The 20,662-nt window shown below is 49.1% G+C and overlaps 1 protein-coding gene across 7 annotated transcripts in view; it reads left to right on the top strand.

Moving 5' to 3' along the window:
* The first annotated feature begins 691 nt into the window (after positions 1-691).
* LOC147460875 (uncharacterized) overlaps positions 692-20,662 on the top strand; it is a 121,337-nt gene continuing 101,366 nt past the window's right edge. For 2 of the 7 annotated variants that reach the window (XM_086508564.1, XM_086508565.1), the window contains exon 1: positions 692-830. In XM_086508564.1, coding sequence (XP_086364690.1) covers positions 731-830 — 100 coding nt within the window. In that variant the 5' untranslated portion in view covers positions 692-730. Of the gene's footprint in view, positions 835-20,662 lie in introns of all 7 variants that reach the window. The other 5 variants (XM_086508568.1, XM_086508570.1, XM_086508563.1 and 2 more) reach the window with 4 other exon arrangements.

Below are 20,662 nucleotides of genomic sequence, written 5' to 3' on the forward strand. Positions count from 1 at the left end.
GAGAGAGAGAGAGAGAGAGAGAGAGAGAGAGAGAGAGAGAGAGAGAGAGAGAGAGATGTGCATGGGAGCCTACATGATTAAGAAGAGAGGGTATGAGCCACTCTTAACAACACTTATTCAACACACACATGTAAAGATTGTTTGGAGTTCAAAATGATCGAAGACACATTGGTAGTTTCCAACCATAGAGGACCATGTCACCAAAGATTTTTTCAATGTTAAAATATGCCTTAGTAGAGAAGAGAGTACGACGTACAATTTTTTGAATTTAGTATGTAATTGATCCCTTCATTTAAGGGTTTCATAACTTCCTTATCAATTTTTTGTTTTAAAATACTTCTTTCGGCCTACACAAGTCCTTATGAGATGTTTCAAAAATAGTTTACCAAACTGTTCTGCTACTGAGAATTTGAGAGCTCAAAAGCTCGTAAAGCATGGAGCTCTTTGGCGAAATTGTGGACCTTTGAATAAAGGTTTTTGATTAGTGCCAATGGGAAGCTAATATGGCAACCATTTTTTCTCCATAAATTATGCATGGCCTTACATATATGCAGGCAACAATAAGAAATATTTGACATTTGTTTTTCTATTAATGTAAAGAAGGACATTTAGTATTGGGTCACAATTGTGATTTTCACCTTGTTTAGTTTCTAAATGGTTTAAAATCCTGCTGAGACTGCCTGTTTATTAAAGGTTGATCCTTCGCATCGTGCCCATCCCGCAAAAGGTGATGGGCGCCTGCCCATGTGTGTGTAAACAGAGGGGAGATTCGAGCTCAAGGGAGAATTGCCCGCGTTGTCGATCCGAACACCAGCCCAGCAAGCTTCAGAGTAGGTAATCATAGAGCTCTCTCTCTCTCTCTCTCTCTCTCGCACACAGACACACACGCGCGCGCGCGCGCACTCACCTCTCTCTCTCTCTCTCTCTCTCTCTCTCTCTCTCTCTCACACACACACACACACACACACACACACACACAATGCTTCTCCTGCCTTATCTGTTTGAAATGAATTATTTTTCTTTTGAGATTGTACTTGCTGCTACCGTATGCAAACTGTTTCAATTGCTTAACTATTCTACGGAGGTATAGTTCATCGGCATGCCAGCACCAACCAACCCAACATGAATCGTTAAGTTCTCTGGCAGTGTTCATATCATCACTCAAGAAAAGAACCTCAAGAACCTCTTTGAGATTTATTTTCTATGTCTTGCGCCGGAGTTATTAGCCACTCCCACCCTTAGTCCATTGCGCATATGATGCGCTCCCATCTTCATTGCTGTGTCTTAAGGGCCATTAAGCCATAAAGAGACCACATTTTTTTTTTTTGGCTTGTTTGAAGGTTACACGCAACCCAAGACCACTTGACTTGTCAATCTCTCTACTTTATGTTTTTAAAGAGTGGCAGGTAACCTAGAAAAGAAGGGCTTGTCTAGCCTCCCCTCGTTCTAGAAGAACTAAAGTTGTGGCCGTGGGGCCTAGGGGGTTAGAGTTTAAAAACTCTTAACTTTGCCCCAGCACTGGCCGAGGGACCTAAAACCTATAACTGAAAATCTTGATCTTTGAGGTAGCTTTTTCATAAATCGCAGTGACATGCTGATGTGGCAAGCTGTATGGATTTTCACGTTTTACGTTGGCAAATTTTGGCAAATTTTCGCGTAGATTTGGAGAGAAGATGCTTTTGGGTATTTCCGTTGCACCTGACATTGGTATCAAAGCTCTGTGCGTGCTTCGGCTTTGCGAATTGAAGGGAAGAACCTAGAGAATCCAAGGACCCAAAGAACCTCTCCTAGTTTTTTTTCATTAAAGAAGCTTCACGTACCTACCCCGGACTTATTAGCCTCTCAACACCCTCAGTATCATACATCCAGTACTAGCTCCCATCTTCATTGCCATGTCTTTAAAGGAAGATCGACATCAGATACACAAAAATCAAGATCTTAGAGTACCAAGGTCTACTTGCCTCCTATGCGGATATGGAAGGAGTTAAAGAAAGGATCCCTAATCCTCTTTTGCATTCGCGTTTGCATTAGCGTACATTCACTTCTGTCGACAAGTAACCCTTGCAAATACCTCCAAGCACCCTTACCTTTCATGTTTACCTGCAATGTTTTTATGATAGGACTATTCGAGTGGTCGTACTTGCTTGCAAGGCAGAGTCAGCACCAAGGCTGGTATTCTGCGACAGTAGTAAGGCTACCTAGCAACTTATATGGTCGGTGTTTACTTCGCAACGGGAGCTACATCCGTGTATCCACTCGTTTTGGAGGAGTTTTCATTGGTTATGCATCGACAAGCATCAGAAGCAGTCAATATCAGAAGTATAGAAAGAATCCAAAGAAGAAGTTCGGCAGTTGTGCCTCACCTTTAACATTGGGAGATGTCACGTGGGCACTTCACTTGCGCTACGTGGACATGCTTATGCTACAGGCTAGCACGAGTCATTAGCTTAGGACCTAGCCTGGCACCTTTGTGATCCTCTAGCAAGACGTGCATGCCTAGGCCGGTCACAATTGCATACCCTCTCTTGCACAGTACCGTATTTTTGCATGTAGGCATTTTGTTGCATGTGAACCACCTCTTGGATGACATTATTAATAAGTGACCCTTGGCATTCCAAAATCGTGGGGTTTCAGCCAGCCCTGCTCGACCTGCACTTATAAGGGTAACCTTTGGGTGCTTAGAGAAGCAAGAAGACACAGGGAGATGCAGGGCACTAAGTAGTGCTGCAGGAACCAACAAAATCCCAAGGTTTTCTTAGCATGATTGTGAGAGTACGCATGTGCGGAAGCGTAAGAGAGGGGAGAGAGAGAGATAGCAGACCACAAACGCAAGATATGGTGAAGAGGGGGCGATCAACCCCCCATGACTACCATGAGGGGAAGACCCAATACACAATAATGAGATATATATGGAAATATATGAGGGCGCTCGGACAAGGTGGACGTCCGGACAATGCAGTCTAAATGCAAATACAAGGGTGGCTGGCCCGGAGGCACACTAGCCATACATGCATGCCCTAGACCTGTGAAGCAGCAGAGTGGTGTAAATCTAGCATCCCCTCTCAGCATTTGATGCTGAACAAACCGCGTGAAGCCAAAGATGTGAGGCAAATCATGAAGATTTCTGCTGCGATGTCCATTGAAAGACAATACTCCGGCAAAATCCGCGAGTGTAGCAGCAGTCTGGGGTGTCATGATCGCCAAAAGATCTCCATGGTAAAGTGCCATCACAAGCAGTGTAGCAAACTGTTGTACTCCGCCGATACAGGGTGAAGATATTGCGTGAAGGTCCCGAACTGAGTGTGAAAACAACTCCTTGTCGTGAAAGAAGTGCCAATAGACTTGCAAGTGTCTTGCCCAATAGAATCTGTGGTGTCTGTAGTCAAACCGTCTGGAGAAAATGGGGAAGCCCAGAAATCGTCATGAGAATGACCGGAAGCCTGTCAATGCATGAACGTGCAACCCAGTGTGGCTAAGCTGTGTAAAACTCCAGGAAGGCCAGATGTCGCAATCTGCGCCATAAATGTCCTCCAAATCAAGGAAAGCCAACTAAACAGTCTGCATTGTAGAAGCTACCGTAAGCTGCAGCAGTCACCGATAGACTGCATGGACCACCACCGGATCGTGTCCTGTCAGTAGGTAGGGTAATCCAAGATGAGGGGAAAGCCAGACTCAACAGTCTGCACTGTGAAGGGCCTCTAAGAAGAGGTGTCTGCACCGTAATCATCCTGTAGAAGAAGGGAAGCCAGAGTGAACATTCTGCGGTGAGAAGTGAAGTGGCCAAACCAATATGTTTGCGCCGTCTTGCCTGTGTCTCCTGCCTCCAATCCTCGAGTGTCAACCAAAATAGAATCTGCGCCAACGCCACCAAACCGCATCTCCGTGCGGCTCTCAATGTGAATGAGCTGGGAGTGTCCTACTGCCCATGTCGGGGGATAAGTTTGCTGTAAGGTTATCGAGAGTGAGTGTAAGAAACTTTGAAGGTAGCAATCCAAGTGATCAGGAGTGTAGAAGAGCAACTACACTCCAATCCAAGCCAAGCTTCGGGTGACTCCGACTGTAGTCGCGGGATGCCTGATCTCCTGCATCTTGCGGGTAAACTCACCAAGAGAGTCCAAAGCATTGAAGTCCCACTCCAATCTGTAGATCCAAGCAATGAACCTGTCCAAGAAGAGATCCAAGATCCTCTCCCTAAGTCCATGTAGATGCTCCTGTGTAAGCAAGTGATCTGACGTGTCGAGGTCAAGTGGTAAGAGTCTGTCCAACCAAGATGGTGGTGTCCTCTCTGGGAATGTCGGAATCCCATATGCCATGAGCATGGCCATATCTCGTGTGAACTCCTCTGATGAGTGCATATATGTCCATAGCAAACCACAAGTCACCAACCCCTCTGGAGTGTGTAACCGCCGAATAATGGCTGGAATGAATTGATCTCCCAAGGATCGTATGCCCGTAGATGATCAAGCCGATGTCGAAGGTACCGTGTACTGTAGCAGTCACACTGAGAGACTGCATGGACCACCACCGCATGGTGTCCTGGCAAGAGGTAACTTCATCCTCTGTGAAAAACACAAACCAAGAGTGTAAGGTGCAGCAGAAGTGAATGTTGAACTTTGCTCAAGATGAGTGCTCCGAACTGTGCTCAAGGTTCCTTTTACTTACGGAAGGGAGAGCCTTTTGTTCCTTTAATGAGAGCGTGCAAGTGATCACAAACAAAGTGGATAAAACACTGTGAATGAAGGTGCTGAGATTGAGAGATAGAGAGAGAAGACTATGACACCAGAATGTTGTCAAACCCTCCTTCGAAGGCCCCACTCTCTATGGCGAGAGCGGTCTACTATTGATTGCACAAATCTCTACAATGCTTTGGACTTGCCAACGATGTCGATGATGACGAGACGGGCTGAAATCTGAAAACGCTAATGGCTGAGATTTGCAAATCTTTATTTGCTGAATTCTGACTCTATGTCGGTGACGATGGTGATGACGACGATGCAACGACGACGTGCTGAAAACGTAGATGCTGAAATCTACGTTTTTCGGGCTGAAACTGCAAACTGCGCTGGATCTGACCGTGCAACGACTGCTGTGGAAAGGTGAGATCTGCGAGGTTTGGGACTTCTACTGCGATGTCTGACTGCTGAAAACTGAAAATTCTGGTGCTTACTAAAGTTCCGTCACGATGAATCTGCAAAACGCAGAGGCTGATTTGCAAACCAAAAACGCTAGGACTGAGATGATGCCAGGCTGATGCAAAAACGCTAGGGATATGATGCTTCTGCTAATGCCGGGGCTGATCTGCAATGCAAAACGCCAGGGCTGGTTCTGCCATGCAAAAACGCTAGGCTTGGTTTTGCTGTTCCGCTAGTGCCGCGCTGATCTGCTGTGCAAAAACGCCAGGGCTGAGATGATGGAGAAACGCTAGGCTTACAGATAGCTGAAAACCTAGGATTGTTGCACGGGGTAGTCTTGCTGAGAAGGTGCCTGTTGAACGCTCTGTTCCTGCTGCCTCTTCTGCCAGAAAGTATAGCATTGGGTTTTCTTATATACTTGCTTGTCAAATTGCCGTACCCAGTTTCCCAACAAAAGTCACTTAATAATAATAAGTGAAAAATTAGCTAAAATAGGGAAAATAGGTCTATGTACTGTAAAAATGCTTCTGATGGGTTTTGATTGTAATTTGATGGTCATGCTGTGTGCAACCAGAGGATATGCATCTACTCTAAGTGTCTGGACATGCACGGTCTGCGAACAGACTCACAAAAGTGCTAGAACACTTCCTAAGCTAATTGAACTGAACCCATGTCATGAAGTAGATTGTCCACGTACACATAGGGTTAGATGTGCACGTGACATCCCCTCCTTTTCAAAGTGAGGTACTGGTACCGAATTGTATGGCGTCGAGGAAGATCGCCAACAGCGTCTCGAATCTTGGAAAGGACTCTTCGCCGGCCCACTCTGATGCGTGGGTCATGCGATACTTGAACTTCATAAAGGTCTGAAGCGCTTGCTTCTTTGGGCGGCGCCGAAAACGACAGTCATTTGAGGCTGCTTCAATGCTTCAACTTCGTCTAGAGTCATGTGTTTACCTTCTTCAAGAATCTCCGAGGATGAAAATTCTTGAAACCACTTCCAACACAAAAACATGAACATTACCCATTCCATGTAAAGTGACTGGAAAAATTCTAGTCTTCTTGAAAGACTGTGCATGCAATGTAGATGAACATAGAGAGGGAGTGCCTAACTGTTCATCAAACACACACAAACATTGGGGTCGAATCTTGACTTTTTGATCTAAATCAATCAACTGTGGCAAATCACAATGGAAATGCCGATGCTTGATGCTCAATCCTTCTTGTGCTCTTTCGGATACTGTGTCATGCCAAGAAAGAGACATGGAATGTGAATTCGTTGAGTGCAAACATTTCAGCTTTTCTTGAGTAGTCCGCATACATCTGTGCTCATTCATGAATGAATTGTGTTCATCGTGCAATATGGCATGCCTATGAAAAGGGATCACATAAGAACGGTGACTAAAATACAGGAAAGCATCACGAATGAAACACTCGAACAATGCATATAGACTAATCATTCAAACACATAATACTTCCTATGGGGGTTCTTGGGAACTTGACTTGAGAGCCAAGATCGGTTCTTCGTGATTGATCGAATCTTCCTGTGGGGGTTCTTTGGACTTCGACTCGAGAGCCAAGATCGGTTCTTCGTGATTGATCGAATCTGCAATGAGGTTAGCTTCATTAGAAAAAGTATCAACTAAACCATCATCCTTGTGAACAATCACAACTTTATCATGCAAATCATTATGTTCGTGAATAGTCACATCTTGATCACAAATCATCATGCTTATCCTTATCATGCAAATCATGTGTGTCGAGCTTTGGAGAAGACGAGACTGAGAGAGTTTCCTTCTCGTGATTCTTTGCAATCTGTGCGTGCACATTAGAAAAGAGTCGGAACAACTCTTGCATGTGTTGGGCTCTCTATTCGGCCGCCAAGTGGGCGTGCTCATGCTCACGCTCAAAGGCTAACCGGATTCTTCGCGCTTGCGAGCCCTGCTCGTATTTCTTCGGGTGCCAAGCGTGCTTGCTCGCGCTCACGCTCTATGGCTGCCATTCTTTCTTTATGTTCTGACTTTCTTTCTGCTTTTCTTGCTTCACGTTCTAACTTCCTGTCCATCATCATCTTGTCGAAAGCCTCCATAGGAGTTAGTGCAATCCTTTGCATAGATAGGGAAGGGAGAGGATCAGAAAAACCGCCTGGTGGGGAAAATTCTTCTTCGCCACCCTCATGCTCATCACCTCCATGCGAAGTATCCATTCCGCTTCGGGTGATGACCATCCACTGAAGTCCTGGGTTCTTAAGTTCACGAGGAACTTGAGTTCTTGTGAGTCTTGGGTTCTTGAGGTTCTTGAGGGTCTTGAGGTTCTTCTCTAGCTTGCAATCTGTGTGAGAGAAGGATCTTCTCTTTACCTGAGCTCTTCTCTTTCCTGTGGGCGCACCCCTTGGTAGCCTTGCGCTCACAGCAAGGTTACTTTTTCCCACCTCACGTCGATTGGCCGGCCACTAAGTGCACGGTCCGCTCTAAATGAGTGAAAAGAGAAATAAGGGGAGGCTAGACAAGCCCTTCTTTCTTGGGATTCCTGTCACACTTTAAAAACACAATTAGGAATCGACACGCCCAAGAGGACTTGGGTTACGTGCGACCGCAACAAGCAAAAAAAAAACTCTGTGGTTCTTGTGATTCTTTCCTTGAGTGATACAGAACACTGCCAAAGCTCTGATACCAATGTAAGGTGCAACGAAGTAAATGTTGAACTTTGCTCAAGATGAGTGCTCCGAACTGTGCTCAAGGTTCCTTTTACTTACGGAAGGGAGAGCCTTCCGTTCCTTTAATGAGAGAGTGCAAGTGATCACAAACAAAGTGGATAAACACTGTGAATGAAGGTGCTGAGACTGAGAGATAGAGAGAGAAGAATACGACAACAAAATGTTGTCAAACCCTCCTTCAAAGGCCCCACTCTCTATGGCGAGAGCGGTCTACTATTGATTGCACAAATCTCTACAATGCTTTGGACTTGCCAAAGATGTCGACGAAGATGAGGACGACGACGAGACGGGCTGAAATCTGAAAACGCTAATGGCTGAAATCTGAAAATCTTTATCTGCTGAATTTTGACTCTATGTCGGTGATGACGACGATGTCGATGATGCAACGACGATGCGCTGAAAACGAGCATATGGCCTCGCCGATTAATCCCTCTTCTCGTGGGCTGAAATTGCAACTGCGCTGGATCTGATCGTGCAGCGAGGATCTGCTGCGGAAAGGTGAGATCTACGAGGTTTGGGACTTCGACTGCGATGTCTGACTGCTGAAAACTGAAAACGCTGGTGCTTATTGAAGTTCCATCTAGATGAATCTGCAAAACGTCGAGGCTGATCTGCAAACAAAACGCTAGGGCTGAGATGATGCCAGGCTGATGCAAAAATGCTAGGGATCTGATGCTTCTGTTAACGCTGGGGCTGATTTGCAATGCAAAACGCCAAGGCTGGTTCTGCCATGCAAAAATGCTAGGCTTGGTTCTGTTGTTCTGCTTGTCACGATTGTGACTATGTTAACAACAATAAATCTACTCCTAGTTGCAGATACGTGAAGTGCCATGCCAAGGAGGACCCCTTCGCTTGGATGGTCACACCCCTTCGCCCAAAAGACATGTCTCTTCGCCAAAAGCCACACTCCTTCAACGACTGGTCACATCCCTTCGCTCTACGGGTGCGACTCTTCGCCCAATGGTTGTAGCTCTTCGTCGAAAGGATGTGTCTTTACGTCTAAAGTCGTGTCTCTTCACCAAGAGACGTGTCTTTTCATTTATGTCTCTTCGTCTCCTATATAAGGAGCCCTTGTATCACACATTCAATCAATCAAGCACAGAGTCTTCTAAGTCTTGTTCTAAGTTCAGTTTCAGTTTCTTAAGTCTTAATCATGAGTTTAAGTACTTAATTAAGGATTAGCACTTAGAATCCTCACAGTGGTATCAGAGCAAATTTTTTCCTGGGACCTGTGGGTTATGGGCCCATCACCTCTCACTTATATGATGTGGAATTAGCAGATGGATCGATTTTAACTTGTGATCAGAGTTCGACAATTGCAGTTTGAGATTCAAACTTATGCAGATCAACTGGATTTTGAAGTCATGCCTTTATCTTATTACGACATGATTCTTGGTCAGCATTGGTTATTCCAATATGATCCAGCAATTAGCTTTCGAGGACATACTATCAATTTGTTCAAAGATGGACGTGAATTGACTTTACACGAGCTTTCTCATGCGGAAAGAGTGATTCAAGCCTCACGTGTACTAGTCAATTGCAAACAGCATGATATAGTGGATTATGAAGAGAATATGATTTCCAATGCAAATGTAGATATTATTATTGATGAATTTTTGAATTCATTAACTTCTCCTGGATCAATTGATGAAGACAAAGATAAAAATATAGTTGCAGATTCCGAGTCTGAAGACGACTATGCTTTCTTTGATTCATTACTGGATGATGATATGCCAATTACAAGTCATGAAGTAACAGTTCGTGAAGATGATTTTGAAGAATTTTGGGATTCGTTATTGGAAGATGATTACAGTCTCAAGCCAAAATCCTCTCTAGTGATTACTAAAGTTGAAGTCACCCCATCTGAAGAGTACCTTGAGAAGATTTCCTCTTCCCCAAATATTTCGCAGTTACTCGAAGATTTTGAACCAAAAATCTCACATCGCATAAAGGATTTTGAAGATCAACCTCTTGTTGCAGTCAACCTGATTATGCCAGATTCCTCTAAAAAGTCTTTGAATAATGCAATGATATGGGATTTAGCAGTCAAAGCAAAAAGGTTTCGCAAGAAGCAAAGGTTCAAGACAAAGACTTCAGATAATTCAAAGACTGAAGATTTTCGAAGATTCAATGCGTTTCCAGAGTTCTATCAACATCAGAAGTCATTTCTTTGACACGGGCTCTCATTTTAAATGCGAGGGAATGTCACGATTGTGACTATGTTAAGAGCAATACATCTACTCCTAGTTGCAGATACGCGAAGTGCTATGCCAAGGAGGACCCCTGCGCTTGGATGGTCACACCCCTTCGCCCAAAAGACGTGTCTCTTCGCCAAAAGCCACACTGCTCCGACGACTGGTCACACCCCTTCGCTCTACAGGTGCGACTCTTCGCCCAATGGCTGTAGCTCTTCGCCGAAAGGATGTGTCTTTACGTCTAAAGTCGTGTCTCTTCACCAAGAGACGTGTCTTTTCATTTATGTCTCTTCGTCTCCTATATAAGGAGCCCTTGTATCACACATTCAATCAATGAAACACAAAGTCTTCTAAGTCTTGTTTTAAGTTCAGTTTCAGTTTCTTAAGTCTTAATCATGAGTTTAAGTACTTAATTAAGGATTAGCACTTAGAATCCTCACATTGCTATTGTCGTGCTGATCTGCTGTGCAAAAACGCCAAGGCTGAGATGATGCAAAAACGCTAGACTTACATATGGCTGAAAACGCTAGGGTTGTTGCGGGGGGGAGTCTTGTTGAGAAGGTGCCTGTTGAACACTGTGTTCCTGCTGTCTCTTCTGCCAAAAAGTGCTAGCGCTGGGTTTTCTTATAAACTTGCTTGTTAAATTGCCCTACCCAGTTTCCCAACAAAAGTCACTTAATAATAATAAGTGAAAAATTGGCTAAAATAGGGAAAATAGGTCTATGCAGTGTAAAAATGCTCCTGATGGGCTGTGACTATAATCTGATAGTCATGCTGTGTGCAACCAGAGGATATGCATCTACTCTACGTGTCTGGACATGCACGGTCTGCGAACAGACTCACAAAAGTGCCAGAACACTTGCTAAGCTAACTGAACTAAACCCATGTCATGAAGTAGCTTGTCTACGTACACATAGGGTTAGATGTGCACATGACAAAGAGGCTGTTGTCCACCCAAAAACGCTGCTGTGTTTTCTCTGTTTTCAGCCCATCAAGGACAGTGACAGTGATTCACCATTCTCCTCATACCCTCTACACCGCTCCGGACCCTGCCGGGAGGGTACGAGCACGCTGAAAATCGCTGGACAGTAGCGTTTTCATCGGTGCATGGCTGGAATCTGTAGGAAATGGAGAGGATACGGGCCGGCAAGGCACCGGATGCCGAGCCGGGTCGAGTAGGCAAAATTTGGTGGAGCAAAGCTGAGCGCTTCCCGCTTGCTGCAAAAACGCAGCAACTGTCCAAAAACGCAAGTAGAGGGAGGGATATTTGGCCGAGTAACAGGGAATAGGCGGAACAGTCCCCTCCCGTTCCCGGAACGCGTTCCCAATGGAGTCGGGTTGGAACGGAGATGCGGGGGGTAACGGCGTTCCCGAAAAATCTGTCACTGGAACGGGGTGGAACGCGGGCGGAACGGCAGAATTCAAAAAAACTTGCTGTTAAGGCATTTTAAAAAATCGGATTGTTGGAGGTTTTTGGGCGCTTTTGAGTGGTTTGGGGGGGGGGAGGAAAGAGAGGGGGTCTTCTCCACTCCTATAAAAGCCAAGGCTCTCAAGGCAATGAGGCATATCTTGAAGCTCCCTCAAGCCTCAAGGAGCAAGGCAAGTCTCAAGAGCCGGTTGTTTCACAAGCCTTCAAGCCTCAAGGCTCAAGCCTTCAAGCCTTCTCCACCTCTTCATCAAGCCAAGCCACTCTCTCTCTCCCTCCCTTGGGCCTCAAGGCTCAAGCTTGACGCTTGCCGCTCCACTTCGCTCAAGCTCCACCTCTCCATCTCTCCATCACTCATGATTCACTCATTCATCACCGCTCGGCGCTCTCCCTCTCCCTTGGGCCTCAAGGCTCAAGCTTGAGAGTTCACCTCTCCCTCATCCCCCCCCCCCCCCCCCCCCCCCCCCCCCCTCCCCCCTCTCTCTCTCTCTCTCAAGATTACTTCCTCTCTCGAGTCTCATCACTTCTGGCGCAAGCTTCCGCATCAAGTGAACGTGATCCCTTGGGTGCCAAGAAGAAGAAGGACGAAGCATCATGGTGGGATGAAGTGCATTCCCGAGTGTTGGGAAAGTCCGGTAGTGCACGCGCATGGAAGTGCAAACTATGCGGCTTTGAACGGCAATCCGGCACAACCAAAGTCCGTGCTCACCTCCTTAAGCTAGAGGGACAACAAGTAGCAATATGCAAGGCCGTCAACGAGCAACGGTTGAAGGAATTTGAAGCCAAGGATGCCGCCATCAAAGCCAACAAAGAAGAGAAAGAAGCGGCAAGGCTAAGCGTCCCGCAATCGACCCCAACAATTTGGTTTTTCCCTCTTGTACACCTTCTTCATCGGTTGGTGGTGATAGCAATGCGGTAACAACGGAGATAGCGGCCACATCATTTCGATCGGCATTTTCAATGCCTAACACTACTCCAGTTTCCACTCCCAAATCTCACCAACGCACCCTACATACCACTTGGGATCCAAAAAGGAAGAAGGATGTGGATGCAAGTGTTGCCCGATTTTTCTATCACGATCACATCCCCTTCATAAAGGCTCGGTAAGACTTACTATCATTTTCATACAATCAATTATCTCGATTCTCATTCTCATCTAAATAGTAAATACTAATACCTCTTATGTGCAATGTTTAGGTCGGAGTACTTCAAGACCATGTGCACAAGGATTGGAGAGTATGGGGCACGCTATGTGCCACCCTCTTCCGAGGCCCTCCATACTACTCTACTCGATAGAGAGAAGGCCGTTGTGGAGATGGCAACCCTCAACATGAAGAGGCAATGGACGAAGTATGGCGTGACCCTCATTGCGGATGGATGGAGCGACACTAGGAGGAGGTCCATCCATGGCATTGTTGCCTATTCCAAAGGGGAGATGTATTTTGCCCACTCCCATGAGGCCATGGAGACTGGAAAATTAGCAGATGTCCTTGCGGGTGAGTGGGCCTCCGCCGTAGAGACCATTGGGTCGGACCTTGTGATAGGTCTGGTCACTGATGGGAAGGCATCAAACAGAGCAGTCGGGGCTATTTTGGAAGGCGCTTATCCTCACATCACGGTGTCCTTTTGCATGGCACATTGGCTTAACAACCTCTTGAGATTGCTTGCTACTGCTGCTCGCCTCCCCCTTGTTGCGCCATCGCTAACCTCTCCCCCCACCCCCCTCACCCGCTGCCCCTACACTGCCCCCCCGTCCCCATCAGCCCCTGCGCGCTGCCCCACAGCCCGCCCGCTGCCCCCCCCTGTTTTCGCGCTGCCCCAAAGGCTGCCCGCTGCCCTCCTCTCGCGTTGCCATCCCCACCCCATCCCCCCGCTCGCTGCCGCTTGTGCACCTGCACATTACCCGGCTGCCCACATTCCCCCCCCTGTCCTCATCGCTCTTGCTCCCGAAGGTCTTCTACACCTGGCTCGGCAACACTTTTTCTTCGGACAATTGCTTGGCGTACTCGTTTGCAGATTTTCTTCACCGCCCGCTTCTTCGACTCAGCAGTAGACACAGATGGAGGCTCCAGCTCCACCACAGAGGGACTCCCCTGAAGCCCCCTCGCCCGACCGTGCTGAGCCCACCATTCGACTTGCTCTTTCGCCGACAGAGCAAGCGAGCCTTGCCGCAGAGGTAGAACTCTTGCAGGCGACTTCTGTCATCTGCAAGGTTCTCGGCACCTGTCCTAGCAGAGGAGAGCTGCGAGACCTTCTCCAAGCCCGCCTTATCGTAGAGGTGGGCAAGATCTTGGATGTCCAGATTCTCGGACGGGGGTACTACCAGATTGAGTTCGAGACTTCCGAGATGGTCTCCAAGGTCATAGCTATGAGTCCACTGGCCATCCGAGCATCACGCGCCCACTTTCGACAGTGGCGACATGGTTTTGACCCGACTTCGGATGTGCTAGTAGAGGAGGTAGACATCCCTATCTCAGTCTGCTTTCCGGGTTTACGGAGGGAGTACCTTCCACTTCTCTCCAGGATTGGCTCCGCCATCGGGACTGTCCTGGAGACACCTCGTACGGCAACATCAGTAGCTGCCAAGGCAGTTGGCATCCCTTCAGTTCGAGTTTTGGTTAGAGATACCCACACGCTTCCGAAGGTCATGCTTCTGCCTCGGGTGAGTGGGGGTTGGTTTAGACAGAGTGTGGAGTACTCGGGTCTCGCGAACCAGTGCTTCATTTGCAGACAGATGGGCCACCTAGCGAAGGCCTGTCCACGGAGGAGACCACGACCCGCACCTCAGCCTCAGTCCCAGCCTGCCAAGGCTAGGCCGCAGCCACAGCCAGCGACAGCGCACAGATTCAGAGCCACCCTCCGAGCCTGCGGCTCCAGCGGAGGAGGGGTGGCAGCAGGCCCGTGGCCGTCGACGCCAGGGGCCACAGCGACAGCCTGGCACTCAGAGTGGCCCTCAGGTGCCTACTCAGCAGTAGTGGGTTCCCACGGGGAACCGCTTTGGTCCTCTTGAGCAGGAGGAGCCCCCTACGCCAGCCTCCACCTCCGCTTCACCCTCACCAGCGGCTCCGCCTTCCGATTTCCCCTCCTCCTCCTCATCCCCTCCCCCGCCCTCTGCTCCCGCCCACTCCCCACCTCGCCCCCCTGTCTCTGTCGCCCCACCCCACTTCTCTTCTTCTCCGCCCCCCCCAGCTCCTTCTCCCCCTCCTCCTGCTTCAGTACCACAGTCGACTCAGGAGACTGGTCCCTCGTCGGCGGCTAGGAGATCTCTTGGCAGCGCCTTTGCCACGAGTTGCCTAGCGAGAGAGGGTCAGCCCTTCTTGCGGCCCCCTTTGCAGATTCAGACATCTTCCCTTGCAGCTATCCCTCGTGGTCTAACGAGCATTGACCTCCGACGCTGCTGGGATTTCTTCGATTACGGGTTCACTCGCTTTCTCGGCGATTCCGCAGCAGACCACGAGGCAGCCTGCTTCACGGTCCACGCTTTGTTCCTCGCCGCTAGGGAGACAGAGGCCTTGGACTCAGCAGTTGGTTTCTCCTTCCCCCTCTGTGGTAGGACTGAGACAGAGTGGTCCCTCGACTCAGTGGTGGGATGGTTGCATACACAGGTTCTCAAGTTCTCTCACCACATGGGGGAACTTGGCGTTACAGATTTGCTGCAGACTTTGTGGCCACTGGCCAAGTTTGCGGTGACACCCCCAGCCTCAGCAGGATGTAGACACATTGTGGTGTACTTTTTTGCTGATACGCAGTGTTTTCCTTGCTATGTATACATTCATGAGGACTCCTGGACAGAGGAGGTTGCTTTATGCACGGCTCGCTCTGCTTGGGCTTGGACCAGGCACTCACTGTAGTCTCGCCTATCTAGAGGACGCTCGGATGCGGATTACTCCCCATCCAAGCCAGCCTCGAAGATAGCCCGTCTTGCTGCTGCGGCAGCATCTGTTCTCTCTCGCTCCCCATGAGGATCGTCTCGTGGAACGTGCAGGGACTAGGTGGGCCCCAATTTCAGCGATAGCGGGGCCGATTGCGTCAGGAGCTTTAGCGTTGCCTTGTGGGAGGAGAGATTGATCTCTTTATGCTTCAGGAGCACCATTTGTCTGAGAGCCGCATTCGGCGATGTGGTCAGATTTTGCGTGGACGTTATGATACCTTTTGGTCAGCTGCTTTTGGACCTGGAGGCATCCAGGGTGGGGTATATATGACTATTGCGGACTCATTGCAGTAGGCCATTGTGGGCAGAGGGATTATTGTGCCAGGCAGGGCTCAGTGGATTACTATGCAGGTTCAGGGTGGCCTTGTGGGTTTCCTGAACATCTATGTGCCCAATGTGGCGAGTGCTCGTGCAGAGCTTTGGTCACAGATTGTTGAGTATTTGCCACAGGTTGACCAGTGGTGTGTAGGAGGGGACTTCAACATGTTGGAGGACCCTTCTGACAGGATCGGAGGCAGCCATGCTACTGTGCATGGAGTCTAGTTAGCAGCTTGGGAGAGGTTGTGTATGACTTTGAGGGTCTCGGATACATGGCAGCATTTTGGCTTTGTGAGGCCTCCAGAGAGTCTTGCCTTCTCTAGATCGGACCGCAGAGTGGGAGGAGTGAATCTAGCACGCATAGATCGCTTCTACACTAGTGACCACTTCAGTGACTTGGGGGGATCAGTGGGCATCCTGGCAGGGACATCCTTCGCGGACCATGCACCAGTGATCCTCACAGTGGCAGATAGGCAGAGGAGTGGGAGCACGATGCTTCGCATCCCAGAGCGGGTCTTGTTGGACTCAGCACTCAGAGAGAGGGTCGAGGCTCTCTGGACAGAGGGCATGGACAGCCAGGCTCCACCTGCAGACAGAGTGGCCTCAGGCCTAGGCATTGCTTCACTACAGAGGATGCAGGAGCAGCATCCAGACAGTCCATGGTTGGAGGAGCAGTTACAGCAGGCTCGACAGGAGCTTGCTTGCACAGAGGAGAGGCGCCATGAGTTTGCCTTTCACCGACAGGCATCTCAGTGGACTCAGGTGGGTGACAGAGTGACAGGTGCTTTTTTTGAGATAGTGGGACCTCGGCACTCGCATGCCAAGGTCAATCAGTTGAGGAGACCCGATGGGTCAGTTGTTTGTGAGCTCGAGGATATGCGTGCAGCTGCTACTGACTTTTACCGTGAGTTACTGTCGGCTGAGCCCCAGTCAGAGAGACAGGATGCATGCAGGGAGTAGGTTTGGGCACAGATGCCTTGTCTTGTGACTGAGGAGATGCGCCAGAGGCTAGAGATACCTCTTCAGCTTGAGGAGCTGCACACGGCTCTTAGGGCCCTCCCTCGTGGTAGCTGTCCAGGTGAGGATGGGTTGACTCCCAGCTTCTTCTTGGAGTACTGGGACCTGCTTGGCCCAGATCTTTGTAGTGCCTGTCAGTACATTCTACACACGAGTGATGCCGGATAGCATGAGTGAGGGCATGATTTACCTTATTCCAAAGGAGGGTGGCTCCTTGGATGAGATTCGATAGTGGCGCCCCTTCACCATTCTCAACTCAGCCTACAAAATTCTTGCCAAGGCTCTGAGTTTGAGGATTCAGCCACTTTTGGAGAGCCTTATACATGGGACTCAGACAGGTTTTGTCAAGGAACGCAGTATGCTGAGTTTGCCGACGACTTAGCCTTGTACTTAGAGGGCCAGGAGGCCAATTTACACAGATGTGAGCAGGCTTTGGAGACCTTCTGCTGTGCATCGGGCGCACTGATCAACTGGAGAAAGACAGTGGCTTTCTCGGTTGGCAGTGCTCTTGTGCCAGATTGGATGCCAGGAGAGGGTTTCAGGTGGATTCCTCCAGGGACTGCAGTTCGGTACTTGGGTTGTCAGGTTGGTTTGGACTTGTCCCCCCGAGCAGCAGATTGCCCCTCTTCTCCTGTCCATCAAGAGAAAGCTGTTACATTAGAGCTCAGCACGACTTTCGCTGGCTGGTAGAGTAGTAGTTGCCAACCAGGTGTTGTTGGCGACTATGTGGTACATCACTTCTTGCTGGATCTTCTCGAGTTCTTGTATCAGCCAGGTAGAGAGGCTGATCAGGAACTTCCTTTGGTCAGGTCGCGACACTCAGATTGCCGGAGCCAAGGTGGCTTGGTCGGTCATCACACTTCCTTGTTCTCAGGGAGGACTTGGGATCATTGATCCAGCACAGCAAAGCAGAGCCCTTCTTGGGAAGTTCGTCGTCAGAGGACTTCTTCCAGGCGAGGAGCCCTGGAAGGAGTTCTTGCTGCAGAGGCTTCGTGCCAGGGTGTCTCAGTCAGGAGGCCCCTGGCAACCTTCGACCAGATGGATCTTTACAGAGTTGCGCCGAGTTGGTTTGAGCAGGAGACTGGAGGACCGATTCGCGGTGAGTTTGCTTCGATCTTGGGAGCTCTTACGGCGTGGCTTGGAGCAGAGACAGCCGACGTGCACGGAGGAGCGCCTACGGCAGCCCCTCGTCTGGACCCCATGGTTAGCACTTAGAGAGGCCACTTGGTTGGGAGTCGGCCTCATGTTTCTTGGGGTCCCATGGCAGCAGGTCCAGCGCGCTCTCTAGGTGATTGGCTAGCGTTCACAGGTTTGTCAGAGGAGGTGCAGGCTGTCCAGCTACAGGGCATGAGAGGGGTGCAGAGCATGTGTCAGGACATCTCAGAGTCAGTTCCAGCTGAGTGGCTCACGCCTCTCGAGCCAGGAGCACCCCGGTGGATGGGAGCCTTCACACGACTAGAGGTTCTCATTTCAGTCAAGGCTTGCTCAGAGACTGTCCCAGCCCTGTTCTTCGAGCTTCAGGGTGGGGGACGATTACAGCGAGTTGTAGTAGAGGCCCCGCAGGTAGCAGAGTGCTGTTTCCAGAGGATCCGAGTTGTGGGCATCTGTGGGAGGACTTGCGTCATCGACCCTGACCCAACAGCTCTTGAGACAGGACACTGGAGGCTATGGGCTTGGGAGTGCTGTCCACTGGCACGAGTACAGTGGGATCTTGGTGAGTGGCTATGGAGGGACCCCTTCTCTTCTGCAGACCGCCCAGGAGTCCCCTTTTTTCAGTACACTGTTCGGCTTGAACATCATATACTTGCAGCACAGAGAGAGGCCCGCCCCGCTGCAACACGTCATTGGCAGGAGGAGGGCCTCATAGTCGAGTTCTTGGCAGCTTTTTGGCAGAGGCTGTGGGACTCCAGACAGCCGAGGCGCGTCACTTTGTTCCAGTGGCTGGTTGCACACAGAGCCACAGCAGTAGGGAGCTGGCTTGTGCATAGTGGTCTCTCGGCCGCATGTGCAACCTGTGACCAGTTGGTGGAGAGTCAACGTCACTGTCTTTGGGATTGTCCCTCGGCCTAGCAGGTGTGTGTGGCTACGAGTTCTTCGGCTGATGCCTTCCCTCTCCACGGCTTGACAGTACACTTGGGGGGCAGCGACTTGGTCCACCCTCACGGGCCCGGCACTTCAGTTTGAGCTATTTTCCACCAGCAGGATGATAGTGATGCAGGGGGGGCGACCTACTCACCAGCCTGCTACAGATCTTACTCCACAGGAGTGGTGCAGTGAGAGAGAGGAGTGTTGGGAGCTCATCAGCGACCTAGCTCTCTGGTTCATCTGGCGGGCCCGCTGTTTCCGCATCTTTGAGGCTCGCCCTGTGCCACCAGCAGAGACTGTTCGTGACTTTTGGCTAGAGCTGATCCATACTCTCAGAGGACAGCTTGAGGGACTACAGGGCAGCTCCGACCGCATGCGGGAGCGCCGCGAGGCTTTCCTTCGACTCTGGCGCCCTGGGCCTTTCTACACCATTGTCCAGGGGATGCCCAGATGGCACTACTGTCCACCTGTGTGGCTCTTCCCTCCTCCCATTTCTTGATTTAGCCTCATTGTATATATGCTGTTTTTTCATTGGGAGAGTCTCCCCATCATGCTTGTTGTAGCCCTCTCCTGCAGAGGTGGATGTAGCCCTATGGGCAGTTTTCATTAACTAATAGAAGGATCTTTTTCTCGGAAAAAAAAAACCACCTCTTGAAGGATTTGTCACAAGGTAGGCACCACGTGCCAATAGAAAAGAAGAGACCGAACATACTTTTAGCACTTCAATAACAACTGAATTGAGAGAGAGAGACGACACGCGACACGGAGTGGCGGAATTCCATCCCAAAGAGTATTGGCCCCAAATCTTGGCTCCCCTATTGGTATTTCTTTATATTGCATCAATACAGTACAAGCCGGTACTCGAGACTCTGCACCTTCTCCAGGAAGCATGCCAGAGAATGAGCCCTAACCTCATATTTAAAGGCCCTTGGCCTAAAAAGCAATTACAATTGAAAAAGCCTTCAAAACTCAAAAGCTCCTGGTCCAAAAAGCAATGCCAAAAGTTGCCAGCTTTTTGTAAATCGCACTAGTGTCCGTACAACAGGCCACGTGTCAGCCTGCCACGTCAGCAAATCAGGGTTAGGGTTTTGGGTAGAATTATTTTTTGATTTTAGGGTTAGGGTTTCAACAAAATTAGGGTTTCAACAAAATTAGGGTTTCAAACAAGATTAGGGTTTTTGATTTTAAGGTTAGGGTTTCAACAGAATTAGGGTTTCAGACAGAATTAGGGTTTTTGATTTCAGGGTTAGGGTTTCAACAGAATTAGGGTTTTGGACAGAATTAGGGTTTCTGATTTTAGGGTTAGGGTTTCCAGAATTAGGGTTTGTAGGTTTTAGGGTTAGGTTTCCAGAATTAGGGTTTCAGCAGTCAGGGTTTCTGGTAGAAATTAGGGTTAGGGTTTCTGCTCTCGGGCAGTCGCGTCTTCACTTTGTGACAGTTTAGGTCTCTCGGCCACATCTGTAAGTAGGCTCTATTCTTTAGGCTTTGACACGTTAGCAGTTTGTTACAGGATTTTGGTAAACTACCTTGGATAGAGCCTCTCATTGCATCCATGTCCAAGGTGGTTGCTTTCATCAACAACCACAACATACTTCGAGCCGAGTTCTTGAAGCGGTCGGGGGCAAAGTGCTTCTAAAGTATTGAGAGACCCGCTTCGCCTACAACTATCTAATGGTGAGCCGCTTTGTAGAGTGTCAAAGTGCAGTGCGGCAGCTCTTCATCAGTACAGAGTTTGTTGAGACTTCCCATGCAAGTACAGCCACAGGGATCATTTGTACAGGGAAGGTGGAGGATCCTGAGTTCTAGGAGTCCCTAAAGAGTATTGACAAAATGGTGAAACTA

This window comes from Adiantum capillus-veneris, chromosome 3, assembly GCF_014529385.1.
Source record: "Adiantum capillus-veneris isolate H3 chromosome 3, ASM1452938v2, whole genome shotgun sequence".
In the NCBI taxonomy this organism is placed as follows: Eukaryota; Viridiplantae; Streptophyta; class Polypodiopsida; order Polypodiales; family Pteridaceae; genus Adiantum; species Adiantum capillus-veneris.